Source organism: Caretta caretta, chromosome 5 (genome assembly GCF_965140235.1).
Source record: "Caretta caretta isolate rCarCar2 chromosome 5, rCarCar1.hap1, whole genome shotgun sequence".
NCBI classification, from domain to species: Eukaryota; Metazoa; Chordata; order Testudines; family Cheloniidae; genus Caretta; species Caretta caretta.
This window is the reverse complement of record NC_134210.1, coordinates 1,343,280-1,362,798: the sequence shown is the minus strand read 5'-3', so window position 1 is coordinate 1,362,798 and position 19,519 is coordinate 1,343,280. Positions and strand designations below refer to the sequence as shown.

The 19,519-nt window shown below is 56.6% G+C and overlaps 1 protein-coding gene across 1 annotated transcript in view; it reads left to right on the top strand.

Annotated features, from left to right (window-relative positions):
- Positions 1–276: 276 nt before the first annotated feature.
- The window catches only part of LOC125629295 (sialic acid-binding Ig-like lectin 15), a 29,806-nt gene continuing 10,563 nt past the window's right edge, over positions 277–19,519 (top strand). The window contains exons 1-3 of the mRNA XM_075128305.1: positions 277–385; positions 16,907–17,305; positions 17,803–18,159. Coding sequence (XP_074984406.1) covers positions 346–385; positions 16,907–17,305; positions 17,803–18,159 — 796 coding nt within the window. The 5' untranslated portion in view covers positions 277–345. The remainder of the gene's footprint in view (positions 386–16,906; positions 17,306–17,802; positions 18,160–19,519) is intronic.

Here is a 19,519-nt window from a genome sequence, read left to right as displayed (position 1 = left end):
CCCGAGAGTGACACCCCCACAGCTCTGCCGGGGGATGGGGGGGGCTTGCCCAGAGCCCCACCCCGGCCTGCTTGTGCCCTCTCCTAGACGAGGCTCACGAGGCAGGGACAGGCTGCTGGTGCCTGAGTTGTGCGGTGGGTGGTGGGTGTCTGTGCCCCTCCGTCTGTGGGCCTCTGGTTGCCCCCTCCACATCTCCTGACCAGCCTCATTCCCCTGAGAACGACTGTGGTTTTGCTGTCTCATAGGACAGGACATAATGAAATAGCCAGTCTGGGACTTCCCTTTCCTGCAGAGCCCAGACCCTCCGGTGCCTGGAGCAGACGGCGCTCAGCCCCTCCTGGAGCGATGGACCCCCGCTGCGTGTGCCTCTGGGGTCTGCTCACAGGTAGGTCTGGCTCTCACACCCTGCCCGGAGCAATGGACCCTCGCTGCCTCTGGCTCTGGGCTGTGGTGAATGGATCCAGTGACTTTCCTGTTGAAAGACCCAGTGTGGATAACTTTGAGAAGGTCTCAGATGAAGTGAAAGCTGTTAAGAAAGTTGAACAGTCCTCTAACCAAGTGGCTGGGTTTGGCCAGCTTGTTGGGGAGACAAGGTTGTTGAGAGAGGAATGTCTCCATGATGATTCGGTGAGTGAGTATGTGGCCCAGGTTCCGAGGGGAGACTGGGTAGCTGAGACTACAGACTAGGGACCGAATGGCTCGGCAGCAGTTCTGCGGAAAAGGACCTAGGGGTGACAGTGGACGAGAAGCTGGATAGGAGTCAGCAGTGTGCCCTTGTTGCCAAGAAGGCCAATGGCATTTTGGGATGTATAAGTAGGGGCATTGCCAGCAGATCGAGGGACGTGATCGTTCCCCTCTATTCAACACGGGTGAGGCCTCATCTGGAGTACTGTGTCCAGTTTTGGGCCCCACACTACAAGAAGGATGTGGAAAAATTGGAGAGAGTCCAGCGGAGGGCAACAAAAATGATTAGGGGTCTGGAACACATGAGTTATGAGGAGAGGCTGAGGGAGCTGGGATTGTTTAGTCTGCAGAAGAGAAGAATGAGGGGGGATTTGATAGCTGCTTTCAACTACCTGAAAGGGGGTTCCAAAGAGGATGGCTCTAGACTGTTCTCAGTGGTAGCTGATGACAGAACGAGGAGTAATGGTCTCATGCTGCAGTGGGGGAGGTTTAGGTTGGATATTAGGAAAAACATTTTCACTAGGAGGGTGGTGAAACACTGGAATGCGTTACCTAGGGAGGTGGTAGAATCTCCTTCCCTAGAAGTTTTTAAGGTCAGGCTTGACAAAGCCCTGGCTGGGATGATTTAATTGGGGATTGGTCCTGCTTTGAGCAGGGGGTTGGACTAGATGACCTCCTGAGGTCCCTTCCAACCCTGATATTCTATGATTCTATGATTCTATGAGTCTGCAGAGTAGAACAGCTGTGTAGTTAATCTCTCGAGAATGCAGGGGATGGCAGGTAAACTCTCATCTCTAGACACTTTGGATATGACTTGTAGTCTCTCAGTCAATTTAACATCTAATCCCATGTGGAAGCAGAGGTTGGTAATGGAAGTGTGACAAAGCTCGACTGTTCTTAATGTTTCCTCTGAATATTGTGGGGGTGCCTCAGTTTCCCCTATGTTCAGTGCTGCCCTTGCTTCCCAGTGGGGGCAAGCAGAGAGTTCTCTGCTCTCCTTACAGCATCAGAGCCAGCGTGAGTGCCCTTTCTGGTGTGCAGGGGGACAGGGAATATCTCTCTGTCCCACCCAACCCCAGGCTCTGGTTACAGACAGGCAGGTATCCTGAGCCTAGCAGCTCCTCCGATTTCCCTCTCCGCCGATTGGTTCCCTGGATTCAAATTCAAACCCTTGGCCGATACAGTAGCAGGGCCTGGATCCTGTCCCAAAGAGACACCATCACCCCACAACAGGGTCTCGCAGCTGATATCCTGGAGAACCCCAACGGCCAGCCAGCCCCGCCCCTCCTGGGTCTGCACAGGGATCTGGGCCATAGGCAGGGCGAGGGGCTTCGTCCCTCGGACCCTCACCCAGCTCACACAGCCCCTCCGCATCTGAGGCTGCACCACCCAGGGCCTGACAACAGTTCTCTCTGTCCCAGGATCTCGCCACCCCAGGAATGTCTCCCCATTGACCATCACCTTCTGCTCCCACTGGGGGTCCGAGGGGCCTGGCCCCAGGAGACTCCACACAGACATATAGGTTGGGGTCAGGAGTGGGAGCCTGTCCACATCCCCAACCATCTGGCTGGCGGAGTCTATGGCCTTGGGACCCAGCAAGGGAGCTAGACACCGGGGCTTTTCCGCAGGGTCCCCTTGGTTCAAATCGCCAGCCTGCTCAAAGGCAGTGAGGTGGGCATCCACATCCCCCTCTCCTTAACCAGGACAGCAATTTAGTCTCGAGGTTCCCGGCAGAACTGGCCCCCCGGGGTCTAACCCCACTCACCCCGGGGAGGTCCCCTAGGCCTCTCCGCCCCACCACCGCCAGTTCATGCTGCTGCTGCTTCTGCAGCTCTTTCTCGGGCTCTCGCTGTCTCTCACAGTCCTCTTGCTCTCTCAGACTCAGCTCCAATCCCGTCCGTCTCCGATCCCCCGATGGGGAACCCGATCGTGAAGACCCTCGTCTGGTCGGGGACAGGAGTCTTGGCAATGCCTGGCTCCCACTCCAGCTGCTCCCAGATCCTGCTATAGCCCCATTTGGGGTCAGGAATCTGTTCATTAGAGCGGTCATCCTCCTCCAGCTGCACGATGAACTGTGCCTTGGTGAACTTTCCAATGCTCAACCCTCTCTTTCTGCACAGGGTTACAATGTCCTTCTTGATAACGGGTAGTTATCAATGGCTCCATGTCTAGTTGGCAGCCGGTATCAAGTGGAGTGCCCCAAGGATCGGTCCTGGGGCCGGTTTTGTTCAATATCTTCATAAATGATCTGGAGGATGGTGTGGATTGCACTCTCAGCAAATTTGCGGATGATACTTGTGACGAAGTGACTCAGCAGGGAGGGGGGAGTGTTGACCTGGGAATGTGCCCTGGGGATGGGAGACCTGAGAGCCTGTCACCTGAGCCAGGAGGGGGAGGGGGAGGTAACACCTCTGCCCAGGAATGTGAACAGAGGCTGCAGCAGGGAACCTGCTGGGTGGGTTTAGTTGGCAGTTGGGGAGGCTGGGGAGAGGAACACAGGGAACCCCAGGGCTGGGGTCTAAGCTCCCTGCTCCCCCAGAAGGACGTGATTGAGGGGTCCTGGTTGTACCCACAAGCTCTGTTGTGGACTGTGTTCCTGTTGTCCAATAAACCTTCTGTTTTACTGGCTGGCTGAGAGTCTCAGTGGATCCCAGGAAGAGGGGTGCAGGGCTCTCTCCCCCCTTCGAGACTGAACTGAGCGGGGTCACTGTGACCAGTGACCTGGGGAAGTTCGGGGCCCCCTCTCCGGGACAGCGCATCCGCTATCAGGTTGGCACTTCCCTTCACGTGGACCACGTCCATGTCGTAATCCTGCAGGAGCAGGCTCCATCTCAGGAGCTTGGCGTTGGCTCCTTTCATCTGGTGCAGCCAGGTCAGGGGAGAGTGGTCGGTGTAGACGGTGAAGTGTCGCCCGAAGAGATAGGGCTCTAGTTTCTTGAGGGCCCACACCATGGCCAGGCACTCCTTCTCGATGGCCGCGTAGTGTTGCTCCCGGGGTAGCAACTTCTTGCTCAGGTACACGATGGGGTGTCTCTCCCCCTTTTCATCCTCCTGCATTAACACCGCCCCCAGTCCCGTGTCGGAGGCGTCGGTGAACACCACAAAGGCCTTGTCAAAGTCCGGGTTCGCCAGAACTGGGCCACTGACCAGAGCCTCCTTCAGCGCCCGGAAAGCCACCTGGCACTGCTCGGTCCAGACCACCTTGTCTGGCTTCCCCTTCTTGCATAGCTCAGTGATGGGGGTGGCTATGGCGCTAAAGTGGGGCACAAATCTTCGGTAGTATCCTGCCATCCCAATAAAGGCTTGGACCTGCTTTTTGGTGTGGGGAGCGGGCCAGTCTCTGATCACCTCCACCTTGGCTGGTTCCGGCTTTAGGCGGCCGCTCCCCACCCGATGGCCCAGGTAAGACACTTCCGCCATCCCCACCTTGCACTTCTCCGCTTTTACAGTCAGCCCAGCCCCCTGGAGTCGGTCCAGCACTTGTCTAACCTGGGACACGTGGTCCTCCCAGGTCTGGCTAAAGACACAGATGTCATCAATATACGCCACGGCAAAACTCTCCATCCCCCTCAGGAGCTGGTCCACCAGGCGCTGGAAGGTGGCCGGCGCTCCCTTGAGGCCGAAAGGCAGGGTCAGGAACTCATAGAGCCCCAGAGGGGTGATAAAGGCCGATTTCAGTCGGGCATCTGCATCCAGCGGCACTTGCCAGTAGCCCTTTGTAAGGTCCATGGTGGTAAGGTACCGAGCTCCTCCCAGTTTGTCTAGGAGCTCGTCCGGCCTGGGCATGGGGTAGGCATCAGATACAGTGATGGCATTGAGCTTCCGATAGTCCACGCAGAACCGGACCGACCCGTCCTTTTTGGGGACCAGCACCACCGGCGAGGCCCAAGGGCTGGCCGATGGCTGGATCACCCCCAAAGCCAGCATGTCCCGGACCTCTCTTTCCAGGTCCTGAGCAGTTTTCCCTGTGACTCGGAAGGGGGAGCATCTTATCGGCGGGTGCGACCCTGTCTGCACCCGGTGAACAGTCAGATTAGTGCGTCCAGGCTGGTTGGAAAACAGCTGTCGGTACGGATGCAGCACCCCCCTGACCTCAGCTTGCTGGGCAGGGGTTAGCTGATCCGAGAGGGGGATTGTTTCCAGGGGGGAACCAGCTCTGGTCCCAGGGAATAGATCTACTAAAGGGTCATCTCCCTGCTCTTCCCACTGTCCACACACGGCCAACACCACATTCCCCCTGGCATAATATGGCTTCATCATATTCACATGGTACACCCGGCGGTGGTGCGCCCGGTTCGACAGCTCCACCACATAGTTTACCTCATTGAGCTGCTTGACGACCTTGAAAGGGCCCTCCCAGGCGGCCTGTAGTTTGTTCTTTCTCACAGGGATGAGAACCATCACCGGATCCCCGGTGGCGTAGGCACGGGCCCTTGCCGTGCGGTCATACCAGACCTTCTGCTTCTTCTGGGCTCTGGCCAGATTCTCCCTGGCCAGGCCCATGAGTTCAGCCAGTCTCTCTCGGAAGATCAGGACATACTCCACCACGGACTCTCCATCGGGAGTGGCCTTCCCCTCCCACTCGTCTCTCATCAGGTCCAGGGGGCCCCTCACCCTCCTTCCATATAACAGTTCGAAAGGCGAAAATCCGGTAGACTCCTGGGGCACCTCCCTGTACGCGAACAGCAGGTGAGGTAAGTACTTGTCCCAATCCTGCGGGTGCTGGTTCATAAAGGTTTTCAGCATCATCTTTAGCGTCCCGTTAAACCTCTCCACCAGCCCGTTGGACTGGGGGTGATAAGCTGAGGCCCAGTCGTGCCGGACCCCACATTTCTCCCACAAGCACCGGAGCAGGGCCGACATGAAGTTGGAGCCTTGGTCTGTCAAGACTTCCTTGGGGAACCCCACTCGGCTGAAAATGGTCAGGAGCGCATCTGCCACTGTGTCTGCTTCAATGGAAGCTAAGGGCACTGCCTCGGGGTAGCGGGTGGCAAAATCTACCACCACCAGAATGTATTTCTTCCCCGACCGGGTCGTCTTGCTGAGAGGCCCCACGATGTCCATGGCCACCTTCTGGAAAGGCTCCTCTATGATGGGCAAAGGTCTCAAAGCCGCTTTCCCCTTGTCCCGGGCCTTCCCCACCCTCTGACAGGGGTCACAGGATCGGCAATACTGCCGGACCGTGGTAAAGACCCCGGGCCAGTAAAAGTTCTGTAGCAACCTCTGCCGGGTGCGCCGGATTCCCTGGTGCCCTGCGAGGGGGATGTCATGGGCCAGGTACAGGAGCCTGCGGCGATACTTCTGGGGGACCACCAGCTGCCTCCTGATCCCACAGGACTCTACTTCCCTTGTGGGAGCCCATTCTCGGTACAGGAACCCCTTCTCCCACAGGAACCTCTCCTGGCAGCCTCTCCTCATGGTCCGTACCACACTGAGGTCGGCCAGGTCCCTGAGCTTCCGCAAGGAGGGATCTTTCCTCAACTCGGCCTGGAACTCAGCGGCTGGGGAAGGGATGGGGACCGGTTCCCTCTCACTGGCCGGGTCTGAGGCCTCAGCCTCTCTGAGCCGTGCCCCTCGGCGCTCCCTCCCCACCAGGGTAGGGTCCTGCGCCTCTGGTGCGGTACCCTCCCCGAGGTCAGGGAGCAGTGGCCCTCGCCGGCTCTGGCTACGGGTCACAACCAGGGCGGTCTGGGGCTTGCTTGGCCAGTCCTCTAGGTCTCCCCCCATCAAAACTTCAGTGGGCAAATGGTGGTGTACCCCCACATCCTTGGGGGCCCTCCTTGGCCCCCCATTTCAGGTGTACCCTTGCCACGGGCACCTTAAATGGGGTCCCGCCCACCCCTGTCAGGGTCAGGTAGGTGTTGGGCACCACCCGATCTGGGGCCACCACCTCGGGCCGGGCCAGCGTCACCTCCGCGCCCGTATCCCAGTATCCATTGACCTTCCTCCCATCCACCTCCAGGGGAACAAGGCACTCTCTCCGGAGGGACAGCCCCGCGCCCACCCTGTAAACTGAGCGCCCTGAGTCCAGAGCCTCCAGCCCTCTGGTGGAGCTGGCCTGGGGTACTCTTCCCTCCTGAGCAGGTGGTAAACTGGTAGGCCCCCTTTCCTGGGTCGTCTGCCCCTCGTCCAGCTGGGTCCCTACCCAATTAACCCTGGGTAGGTTGGGTCTGCTCAGTTTGTCCCTGAGCCCAGGGCACTGGGTCCGTACGTGGCCCCTCTGGCCACAGTGATAGCAGCTCAGGTCACGTTGGTCCCCTCGAGCGGGTCGGAGGGGCCCGACGCCAGGCATTCCCCTTGGGAGGGGGTTCTCCCTATTTCCCCGCTGGGAGGCCCCCTGGTGACTCTCTCTCTGCATCGGGGGGGGCCTGTTCTTTTGGGACTCCTCCCGGCTACCCCCTGACCGACTGTTCACAAACTCGTCGGCCAGCTGCCCTGCGTGCTGGGGGTTCTCGAGCTTTTTGTCCACCAACCACAGCCTCAGGTCGGAAGGGCACTGTTCATACAGTTGCTCCAGTACAATTAGGTCAAGCAGGTCCTCTTTAGCTCGGGCCCCAGCTGTCCACTTGCGGGCATACCCCTGCATCCGGTTGGCCAGTTGTAGGTAGGTGACCTCAGGCGTTTTACGCTGACTCCGGAACCTTCTCCGGTACATCTCGGGGGTCAGCCCACACTCACGGAGCAGGGCCTGTTTGAACAGTTCATAGTCCCCTGCCTCCGGCCCTGTCATCCGGCTGTACACCTCCACGGCTTTGGGGTCCAGTAAGGGGGTGAGAAACTGGAGCCTGTCTGCAGGGTCAACCCTGTGCAGCTCACAGGCATTCTCAAAGGCCGTCAGGAAGCTATCTATGTCCTCCCCCTCCTTACGCTGGGCCAGGAAGCACTTATCAAAGTTCCTTGCAGTCTTGGGTCCCCCCTCATTCACCACAGCCGGGGCCCCACTGCTCTTCAGCCTGGCCAGCTCCAGTTCATGCTGTCTTTGTTTCTCCTTCTCCTGACGTTCCCTCTCCTTCTCCTGACGCTCCCTCTCCTTCTCCTCCTGCTCATGTTGACGTTGTTTCTCCTTCTCCTCCTGCTCATGTTGACGTTTCTCCTTCTCCTCCTGCTCATGTTGACGTTGTTTCTCCTCATGTTGACGTTGTTTTTCATGATCCTCCAGCTCCCTCATTTTCATCTCCCTCTCCCATTCCAGCCGCCTCCGCTCCAGGGATGGGGAGCTCCGCCGGGAGGATCCCCTGCTGGGTGCTGGGGTCAGGGTGCCCTCGGTATTCGCTGGGCTTCCCCCAACCCCTCCCCCAGGCATAGGTAGGAAGGGTCTCGGGATGTCCTCGGCAGCAGTCTGACCCCTCCCAGCCCGGTCAGGCCCCGGGGCCCACGCTGCGTCTGCCGGGCGGCTCCCCTCAGGGACAGGGATCGGGTCATCCAAGCGATCCCTCTCCTCCAACTGGGCAATCAGTTGTTCCTTGGTGGACCTCCCGATGCGCAGCCCCCTCTGCCTGCACAGCTCCACCAGGTCACTCTTAAGGCGTTTAGCGTACATCTCCCTGCTGGCCACTCGCAGGCCGGGCAGCTTCCCACGGTTTCCAGGAAAAGCCCTTAGTGTGCCAGTCCTTCTTGAGGTCACCGCCTCTTTGCCAGGGTCGAGCTGCAGACTCCTCCGCCCCTGGGACCGCTCGCTGCAATCCCCCGGGGGACCCTGTTACTGCAAAAGTCTTTCTCTCTGGTCACACATTCCCAGGGGTTAGCCGCCCCCCGAAACCGTCTCTCTCTGAATCTTCAGCACGCCTGGTCCCCGTCAATTCCCCTTCGTTTTACTGTTCCCCAGTCACTTACTGCAGGAAGCGCCGTTCACGGGGTGCAGTAGATCCCACCGCTGCCACCAGTTGTCGCGGAGTGTGGGGGAGTCCAGGCCCTGCACCCCTCTTCCTGGGATCCACTGAGACTCTCAGCCAGCCAGTAAAACAGAAGGTTTATTGGACAACAGGAACACAGTCCACAACAGAGCTTGTGGGTACAACCAGGACCCCTCAATCACGTCCTTCTGGGGGAGCAGGGAGCTTAGACCCCAGCCCTGGGGTTCCCTGTGTTCCTCTCCCCAGCCTCCCCAACTGCCAACTAAACCCACCCAGCAGGTTCCCTGCTGCAGCCTCTGTTCACATTCCTGGGCAGAGGTGTTACCTCCCCCTCCCCCTCCTGGCTCAGGTGACAGGCTCTCAGGTCTCCCATCCCCAGGGCACATTCCCAGGTCAACACTCCCCCCTCCCTGCTGAGTCACTTCGTCACAATACTAAACTGGGAGGAGTGGTAGATACGCTGGAGGGGAGGGATAGGATACAGAAGGACCTAGACAAATTGGAGGATTGGGCCAAAAGAAATCTGATGAGGTTCAATAAGGATAAGTGCAGGGTCCTGCACTTAGGACGGAAGAACCCAATGCACAGCTACAGACTAGGGACCGAATGGCTAGGCAGCAGTTCTGCGGAAAAGGACCTAGGGGTGACAGTGGACGAGAAGCTGGATATGAGTCAGCAGTGTGCCCTTGTTGCCAAGAAGGCCAATGGCATTTTGGGATGTATAAGTAGGGGCATAGCGAGCAGATCGAGGGATGTGATCGTTCCCCTCTATTCGACATTGGTGAGGCCTCATCTGGAGTACTGTGTCCAGTTTTGGGCCCCACACTTCAAGAAGGATGTGGATAAATTGGAGAGAGTCCAGCGAAGGGCAACAAAAATGATTAGGGGTCTGGAACACATGAGTTATGAGGAGAGGCTGAGGGAGCTGGGATTGTTTAGCCTGCAGAAGAGAAGAATGAGGGGGGATTTGATAGCTGCTTTCAACTACCTGAAAGGGGGTTCCAAAGAGGATGGCTCTAGACTGTTCTCAATGGTATCAGATGACAGAACGAGGAGTAATGGTCTCAAGTTGCAGTGGGGGAGGTTTAGATTGGATATTAGGAAAAACTTTTTCACTAAGAGGGTGGTGAAACACTGGAATGCGTTACCTAGGGAGGTGGTAGAATCTCCTTTCTTAGAGGTTTTTAAGGTCAGGCTTGACAAAGCCCTGGCTGGGATGATTTAACTGGGATTTGGTCCTGCTTCGAGCAGGGGGTTGGACTAGATGACCTTCTGGGGTCCCTTCCAACCCTGATATTCTATGATTCTATGATTCTTCAGGAGACGGTGACAGGCCATCACTCCGCTCTTCCCAAGTTGTTGTGGACTCACAGGCCTGTGTGCTCTCAGCTCCCCACGGTTTCCAGGGAGAACCCCTAGTATGCCAGCCCTTCTCGAGGTCACCAACTCTTTGCCAGGGTCGAGCCGCAGACCCCTCCGCCCCTGGGACCGCTCGCTGCAATCCCCCGGGGGACCCTGTTACTGCAAAAATCCTTCTCTCTTCAAGGGCCAAGCTGCAGGCTCCTCCACCCCGAGACTGCTCACTGCAGTCCCCAGGGGGACCCCATTACTGCACAGTCCTTGTCGCTGGTCACACACTCCCAGGCGTTAACCGCCCCCCGAAACCGCTCCTCTCTGAGCCTTCAGCACGCCTGGTCCTCGTCAATCCCTCTTCGTTTTACTGCTCCCCAGTCACTTACTGCAGGAAGCGCCGTCCATGGGGTGCAGTACATCCCACCGCTAACACCAGTTGTCACGAAGTCCCCGGGCAATGCTCTGGAACTGCTTCCCATGAAGCCAGGCAGGACGCTGGGGAAGTCTCCTTTCTGTGAGCAGCCTGTCTGCAGGACACACAGCTCACACAGCTTCCCCCTTCCTGGGTCTGACCTCGGAGCATTCAGCATCCTCTGCCCCTCCGTGCGCTTCCCACAGCGAGTCTGCTCAGGCGGGGTCCTGGGGAAGCCAGAGGGTCCTGCCCCCCAACTCCGCAGTCAGACGGGACTCTCAGCCAGCCAGTAAAACAGATGGTTTATTAGACGATAGGAACATGGTCTAACACAGAGCTTATAGGTGCAGAGAACAGGACCCCTCAGCTGGGTCCATTTTGGGGGGCAGTGAGCCAGACAACCATGTCTGCACTTCACTCCATGTCCCAGCCCTCCAGCCCCTCCTCCTCTGGGCTTTGTCCCTTTCCCGGGCCAGGAGGGCACCTGATTCCTTTGTTCTCCAACCCTTTAGCTCTCACCTTGCAGGGGGGGAAGGGCCCAGGCCATCAGTTGCCAGGAAACAGGATGTCGGCCATTGTCTGTGTCCAGACCCTTGCACACACCTGCCCTCTAGGGCTCTGCAATGATCATACACCCTTACCCCACCCCCTAGATACTTAAGAACTGCCTAGGGTAAACTGAGGCACCCCCACACTATTCAGAGGAAACATTAAGAACAGTCCCACTTCGTCACATCTCTCCCCCTTTCGAGACCAAACTGAGCGGGGTCACTTTAGCCGGTGACCTGGGGAAGTTCGAAGCCACCAACGTTCCCATGGATGCCCCAGCATCTCTCCCGTTCCTTGGTAGGAGTTACACCAGGCCCTTCCAGTTTCACGCCGTCCCTTAGGTCGGGGGTGGTCGATAGCACTCGCAGGCCGCATGTGGGAAGGTTTATGTGGCCCATGCCCTTTGGCCACCCCAAAACCCCAGGGGGTCAAACTGGGATTGGGTCTTCTCCCCAACAAGCTAGCCAAACACAGCCACTTCGTTATAGGACTGTTTAACTTTCTTAACAGCTTTCACTCCATCTGAGACCATCTCAAAGCTCTCCACACTGGATCTTTCAACAGGAAAGTCAGTGGATCCATTCACAACAGAAAATTTCTGGCCGTTAGGAACTGAAACTTTGGTTAGTCTCTAAGGTGCCACAAGTACTCCTTTTCTTTTTGTGAATACAGACTAACACGGCTGTTACTCTGAAACCTTTTTTGATTAAATCACTTTCACACCCTTCAGTTGCAGTAAACTGCTTGCAAAGACTCCATGAGGATTCCTTTCCCGAGGGCTTTTCTATGCAACAATTCACCCCTCACAGAAATTCTGCTCTCACCCTCTTCACCTAGGGCTTGCTCTAGAGAAACACTTTCCTGAGCAAAAAGAAAAGGAGTACTTGTGGCACCTTAGAGACTAACCAATTTATTTGAGCATGAGCTTTCGTGAGCTACAGCTCACTTCATCAGATGTTTACCGTGGAAACTGCAGCAGACTTTATATACACACAGAGAATATGAAACAATACCTCCTCCCACCCCACTGTCCTGCTGGTAATAGCTTATCTAGCACCAGCAGGAGAGTGAATTTGTGTGGGGGGGTGGAGGGTGAGAAAACCTGGATTTGTGCTGGAAATGGCCCACCTGTTGATCACTTTAGATAAGCTATTACCAGCAGGACAGTGGGGTGGGAGGAGGTATTGTTTCATATTCTCTGTGTGTATATAAAGTCTGCTGCAGTTTCCACGGTAAACATCTGATGAAGTGAGCTATAGCTCACGAAAGCTCATGCTCAAATAAATTGGTTAGTCTCTAAGGTGCCACAAGTACTCCTTTTCTTTTTGCGAATACAGACTAACACGGCTGTTCCTCTGTTTCCTGAGCAACAGACTCTTTCTGGGTCTCCCTTACATCCAGAATCACCTCTGGCCCATCCAGCGGCTTCCTACACAATCCCTTTTCAGGCAAACTGACAGAATTCCTAGATAAAAGGTCAGAAGCATTCTCCTTCCCTTTGCCACACACAAGTTCAGGAATCTTTTCCTTCTTGCTACAAGTTTCCACACCCTCAGTAGGTAACACAATCACATCACCTTCATGCTCTCCTTGTGCCCTGGCTAGGATCTCACCCTGATTAGACAGAGTTGCTCCACCCTTTCCAACAACACACTAGCAACAGGCAAAATACAAGCACCAGAATTGTCTGGTCTCTGGGATTTTGCAGAGACACTAACTGGATGCGACCTAATTACAGGGCCATTCTCCCGAGCAGACACAAACTTAGGACCCTTCCCCTCCTGGGCTTTAGCTGAATCCAGAACAAACTCTGAAACAACTGCACTCCCCTCAACCATCACAGGCTGAAAGGCCCCTTCTGTCTGCTCCACAGACAAAGAAGAGCTGGACACACTTTCTCCTTTCCCAGACACACAGCCTGGGAACTCATTCCCCTGGTCCCAGCACACAGGGCTGTTCACAGACAACTGCTTGGGGACCGGGGTAGCTCCCTCCATTGGCAAGTCAATACCCCTGACAGACACAGGCACGTTTCCTTCACTGTCCCAATTCTCCACCCAGCTAACAGGTAAGGTCCAGGGACACTCATCTCCCACTCTCCTCGCCTTCCCACCCTGCTGACTAGACACAGCCATCAGATCACAAGGCCGCCTAGGCTCATCCAGACTTTCCTTACCAAGCACCTTGCCACTCCCAACAGATCCCCTGCCCTGCCCGTGTCTCCCCCCCCTCAGCTGGGGTCTCAGCTCCCACTGTGCTCAGCACTGCCCTTGCTGTCCCAGTGGGGGTAGGCAGCGAGCTCGCTGCTTTCCTCACTGCATCAGAGCCAGCGTGAGCCCCCTCTCCGGTGTGCAAGGGGGGCGGCGAGCCCCAGGGGTCTGGTTACAGGCAGGCAGGTAGCCTGAGCCTAGCGGCTCCCCACAGTCTCCAGGGAGAATCCCTCGTGTGCCAGCCCTTCTCAAGGTCACCACCTCTTTGCTAGGGTCGAGCTGCAGACTCCTCCGCCCCTGGGACCGCTCGCTGCAATCCCCAGGGGAACCCTGTTACTGCAAAAGTCCTTCTCTCTGGTCACACACTCCCAGGGGTTAACCACCCCCTGAAACCGTCTCTCTCTGAATCTTCAGCACACCTGCTCCCTGTCAATCCCCCTTCGTTTTACTGCTCCCCAGTCACTTACTGCAGGAAGCGCCGTCCACGGGGTGCAGTACATCCCACCTCTGCCACCAGTTTTCACAGAGTCCCCGGGCGATGCTCTGGAACTGCTCCCCATGAAGCCAGTCAGGACTCTGGGGCAGTCGCCTTTCTGGGAGCAGCCTGTCTGCAGGACACACATCTCACACGGCTTCCCCTTTCCTGGGTCTGACCTTGGAGCATTCAGCATCCTCTGCCCCTCCGTGCGCTTCCCACAGCGAGTCCGCCCAGGCGGGGTCCTGGGGAAGCCAGAGGGTCCTGCCCCACAACTCCGCAGTCAGACGGGACTCTCAGCCAGCCAGTAAAACAGAGGTTTATTAGATGACAGGAACGTGGTCTAAAACAGAGCTTGTAGGTACAGAGAACAGGACCCCTCAGCCGGGTCCATTCTGGGGGGCAGTGAGCCAGACAACCACTCTGCACTTCACTCCACGTCCCAGCCAGTCCCCAATTGAAACTCCCTCCAGCCCCTCCTCCTCTGGGCTTTGTCCCCTTCCCGGGCCAGGAGGGCACCTGATTCCTTTGTTCTCCAACCCTTTAGCTCTCACCTTGCAGGGGGGAAGGGCCCAGGCCATCAGTGGCCAGGAAACACGGTGTCGGCCATTCTTTGTGTCCAGACCCCTGCACACACCTGCCCTCTAGGGCTCTGCAATGATCACGCACCCTTATCCCACCACCTAGATACTTAAGAACTGCCTAGGGGAAACTGAGGCACCCCCACACTATTCAGAGGAAACATTAAGAACAGTCCCACTTCGTCACAACAACATACCAACATTGTTATATACTGGAAAGTTCTGCTGTTCTTCTATTGCTTTTTTCACTTGGAGCTGAAGTCTTTCCACTTTTGCCTTATTTCTGCCAGTCTTTGTTCATGCTCAAGTTGCAGTTTACTTAGAATCATAGAATATCAGGGTTGGAAGGGACCTCAGGAGGTCATCTAGTCCCACCCCCTACTCAAAGCAGGACCGATCCCCGACTAAATCATATTTGCTGCCTCTTGCAATCCAATTGCTTCTGCAGCTTCTGTAGCATCAGCTAAGGGCTATGCTCCTGCCTCCTGATCATTAGCCATTAACAGATTTCTCAGTTCTTGATTTGTAGCTTTCTTTCTAAAGCTTATCCCCTTTTCTGAACACAAACCTTTCACGGCTTTTTTGCCAAGGCCCTCATAGGCTCTTTGCTCACCCATTGCAACTGCTCTTTAACCAACCAAACTCTCACTACTAAAATTCAAATTTGGATAGCGTGGGGTTCTGACCCAAAGCTTAATTGACCTGGTTCTGTGGATCCTAGCACGACTACGCCACTGTAACGATGCTGGTTCTGGCGGGACCCAACTGAGAGTGCCTATTCAGGACAAACTGCTTCCAGCAGGGCAGTTACAGCCCAAGACTGGGGTTTTTCCACCTTTAAGGCAAACCAAACCAGCCAGACAGAGCAGACTTTGGTTTTACCCCACTGGCTAACCACAAGTCACACAAGCAATTCCCTTAGACGCTCCAGTTTCCCAGTCTCTCCACCAGTGCCACTCGTTGTGGGGACAAATAGTTATGAAAACCAATACCCCAGTAAAAGAAAAAAGATTCCCTCGATCCCAAAGGACCAAGCCCCAGACCCAGGTCAATATACAAATCAGATCTTACCCACAGATCACGCTGTTGCCAATCCCTTAGAATCTGAAATCTAAAGGGTTATTCATAAAAGGAAAGAAATAGAGATGAGAGCCAGAATTGGTTCAATGGAATCAATGACAGACAGTGATGGCAAAATTCTTGGTTCAGGCTTGTAGCAGTGATGGAATAAACGGCAGGTTCAAATCAAGTCTCTGGAGAACATCCCCAGCTGGGATGGGTCATTCAGTCCTTTGTTCAGAGCTTCAGTGTAGCAAAGTTCCTCCAGAGTATGAAGCAGGATTGAAGACCAGATGGAGATGAGGCATCAGCCTTTTATAGTCTTTTCCAGGTGTAAGAACTCCTCTTTGTTCTTACTGTGGAACATTACAGCAAAATGGAGTTTGGAGTCACATAGGCAAGTCCCTGCATACTTTACTGAGTCACGAGGCGTATCTGCAGGCTTCAGAACTGAGGGGGTGGGCAGGGGGTGCAGGACCGGGCCCAGGCTGGCACAGACACCATCTCTGACGTCTCCACACAGTAGTCATACAAGATAGGAAGACTCACATACAACGTAACAAGGGAAAATCTCAGTTTGTCACATCGGAATATTCAGGTTCACCCTCCAGGCCGTCTTGGTGTCATCACAAGTGATAGATCTGAGAAACAACGGTTCTTGATTGTCAGTAATACCAGCCAACTCCCTGACTGCTTTGGTGTGGCAAACAGCTGCAAAATGTCCATATTTCATGCGTTTATTACACCGTGTGCCTGTGGCTGGACATGCATCATCTCTTGGGACATAATTTTTTCCACACCTTGGGCACGTAGGCTTGAATTTGTCCCTCTTAGTCAGGAAAGTTCTCTCTCTTTACCTTAGGTTTTTTTTTTTATGACAATGACCTTTAACAAGTGTCTGTTTACAGTTTCTAAGCTATTTCAGATGTTTCAAGTCGCTCCTGCCTTTTGTTCTGTTCCTGGACTAGTTCAGCCTGCTTTGTTATCTGTACCGCTGTGGCTAGGGTTAAATCTCTGTTCAGCTGTAGCTGCTGTGAAAGGTTTTTATCTGTTAACCCAGTAACCAGCCTGTCTCTGATATTGTCATGTTCTGCATTCCCAAATCAGTTTTCAGCCAATGTGCACAGAGCTCTTATAAAACAGTCAACATTTCCCCTGCTCCTTGAATTCTCTGGTGAAAACACACCTTTCATAGACCTCATTTCCCTGCAGTGTAAAGTGCACATCAAACACAGCCAGAACCCTTTCCTAGTCATCTTTGTAACTGTCTTCAGTAAAGCCAAAGGATTTAACTATCTGCTCTGCCTGCTTCCCCGTAGCACACATTAAACTTGATACCTGTATATCTCCGGTGTCTTTGTGGAGTTTGTTTGCAATTCAACCCTTGCAAAATACTGATCTCAAAGCTGAAGTTCTCTGGGTCATTGGAGAGTGGCATGTTGATTAGATCCTGCAGCTTTTGTTGCTTTGTTCCTTCTGTTTGCAACCTCTCTTGTTGTTTTCTTTCCATCTCTGTTCTTAGTTTACTCCTGACACCATGTTCTTCCGTGCCAGATATGGGCTGGCTACACAGCTTCCTTTCTAGAGAGAGACACACCAGATGTGTTGATCATAAGATCCTCTAATGCTCTGATAGGTAGGGCCCAGGTTAGCTTAGACTCAGCGCCCCCGGGTGGCTGAACGGTGTAATACAGTTCACATCCCATCACACCTTCTGTCTGTGTCTCTAGGGGGCGCACTGTGGGGCGGCTGGGCAGAGCCCATCTGGAACATGCATTTCCCCCCACGGATAACGGGGCTGAGAGGAGGTTCCATTGTGCTGCCCTGCACCTTCACACACCCGCTCCATGACTACATGGGTAAAATCCAGGTGATCTGGAAGCCCGATATTTTCCAATGCCTGGTGAACAACCGCAGCACTGAGACCGGCAGCTTCGAGAACTGCACGGCGGGTCAGGAGCCGAGTGGGCGCTTCCGCCTGGCCGGGGACCCCCGGCGACACAACCTCTCCCTGCACATCGCAGGGCTGCGCTTCGAGGACAGCAGGGAGTACAAGTGCCGCGTGGTGCTCGTGGGTGTAACGGGAGCGGCCTACGAGCCCAGCGCTGGGGTAACGCTCACCGTGGAAGGTACCGTGCCCAGGGTCAGGGTGCTGAGCCCTTGGAGCCCGTCTAGGCAACCCTGGGGTCACGCACTCTCTGCCAGCCAGGGCCCTGCTGCTGGCCGCACCCTGGTGCGGGGGGCTCTGAGGTCCGTTCGCTCCCAGAGCTGGGGCTGCCCCCCTCTGAGAATGGCCCCGGGCAGAGCCCCCAGTGCCCGGAGCCATCTGCAGGCAGAGTGCAGCATGGAGCCTGTGTCAGGGCCCCCACCCGCCTGTCCCCTGCCTGCTGTGGGCACAGACGGGCAGCTTTCCTGGCATCTGCCCCCGTGCTGCGTGCCCGGGCAGGGCCTGCCCAGGGGATTGCTCTCTGCCATGGCTCAGACACCCTGAAAGGCCCCAGGCCTTTTCCCTGCCCCAGTGGGGGGTGTCTCAGTAGTGCCCAGCCCCAAGGCAGATGGGGAGGGTGATCCCAGCCCCCCACGGGCTGCCTGCTCCCCATCGTTCCCTCCTCTCCTCTCCCCACAGCACAACCCAGCATCCTCAACCTCACGCTGTTCCCTGGGCCCCTCCCTGTGCGGGTGGCCTGCATGGCCGAGGGGAAGCCTGTGCCCAACATCACATGGCTGGGGCCGGCGGGGAGCGAGGTGGTGCAGCTGCAGGACACACCTGGGCTCTGGAACCGGACGACGCAGGAGGTGTCCGTGAGCCGGAACGGGACCTACACCTGCCGGGCGGAGAACGTGCATGGCCGGGTTGAGAGCTCGGTGCTCGTGGGGCTCAAGGGACCCAAGGGGCCGCCCCTGCTGCTTACCATCCTCCTCCCAGCAGCCCTGTTCCTGCTCGCCGTCCTCCTGCTGCTTGCCCTCTGCGCCCGATGGAAAGGTAGGGGTGAGGCGCACCCAGCCCGCCTGGCACTGCAGCAGCCCCCGCAGCGGGCCCGGGCCAGGGCAGGCGTCGGCTGAGTGGCTGCAGCGAGGGCCTCAGCTCAGCGCCACCCCCAGAGCCCCCCAGCAAACCAGGCCACGCTGCAGGGAAGCCCTCCCTCCGCCCCACAGTGCGCTGCCCACGCAGGGCGATCCCCAGCAGCCCCCTGCCCAGAGCCCAGAACCCGATGGGCCCTGCAGGTGCCTGGGGGCTGAGTGGGGAGAGGGTCCCAGCGGGCACTGCTGGGAACCCCAGGGCTGAGGTGCGGCGCTCCCTCCCCCAGCCAGCCCTGTCCGCCCCAGTGCTGTGGGGTGGGGGCGGATTCCAGGCACTGCCCCTTGCTCATAGCCATCTTTCCATGGCACCTGGTCCCTGCAGTGCCGCAGGCTCCAGAACTGTGGGGGTGGGCAGGGGGTGCAGGACCGGCACCATCTCCGACTTCTCCACCTTGTTCTCTTACAGTCTGTTGCCGGGACCCGGGGAGGTGAGTATCCTCACGTGTGTCAGTGGGTGTCAGGGGTGTGGAAGGGGAGCGGGTGTGTCTAGGGGGTCTGTCAATGGAGTGTGTCTTGGCAGATGTGCGAAGACATGGTGTGCATAGTGGGTGGGTGGGCAAGGCCTGTATGTGTCTGCCTGGGTGGGTGTGTGAGAGAAGGGGGGGTGTCAGTGTGTGTGAGGGCCTGGTGTGTGTCTGGGTTGGTGTGCAAAGGGCAGGATTTGTGTCAGTGGGTTTGTGTCTAGGTGGGTGTGTGAGGGCTGGGAGTGCATAGTAGGCAGGTGAGCATGGCCTGGGTGGCAGTGTCAGGGGGTGGGTGTGCAAAGGCGGGGGGGGGGGTGTGGGCAGGTATGTCTAGGCAAGTGTGTGAGGGCAGGGTGTATGGAGTGTGTATGTGTGTGAGGCCTCAGTGGGCGGGTGTGCTAGGACAGGGGGTGTCAGTAGGTGCCTCTGTCAGTGGGTGGTTGCATGTGGGCAGGTGCATATGCGTAGGGGTGTCTGGCGGGCATGTGAGGGCAGGGGTGTGTGTGGGCAGGTGTGCAAGGACAGGGTGTGTGTCTGGATGTGTGTGCGGGGACGGGGGTATCAGTGGGTGGTCGTGTGTCTCCGGGTGGGTGTGCAAAGGCAGGGTGCATGTCTGGGCAGGTGTGTGGGGGCAGGGGTGTGTCTGGGTAGGTGTGCAAGGGAAGGGGGTATCAGTTGGTGGTTGTGTGTGTCTTGGCAGGTGTGTAACAGCAGGGGGTGTATCTGGGTGGGTGTGCATGGGAAGGGTGGGTGTGCATGGGAAGGGTGGGTGTGCAAGCAGGTGTGTGAGGGCAGGGG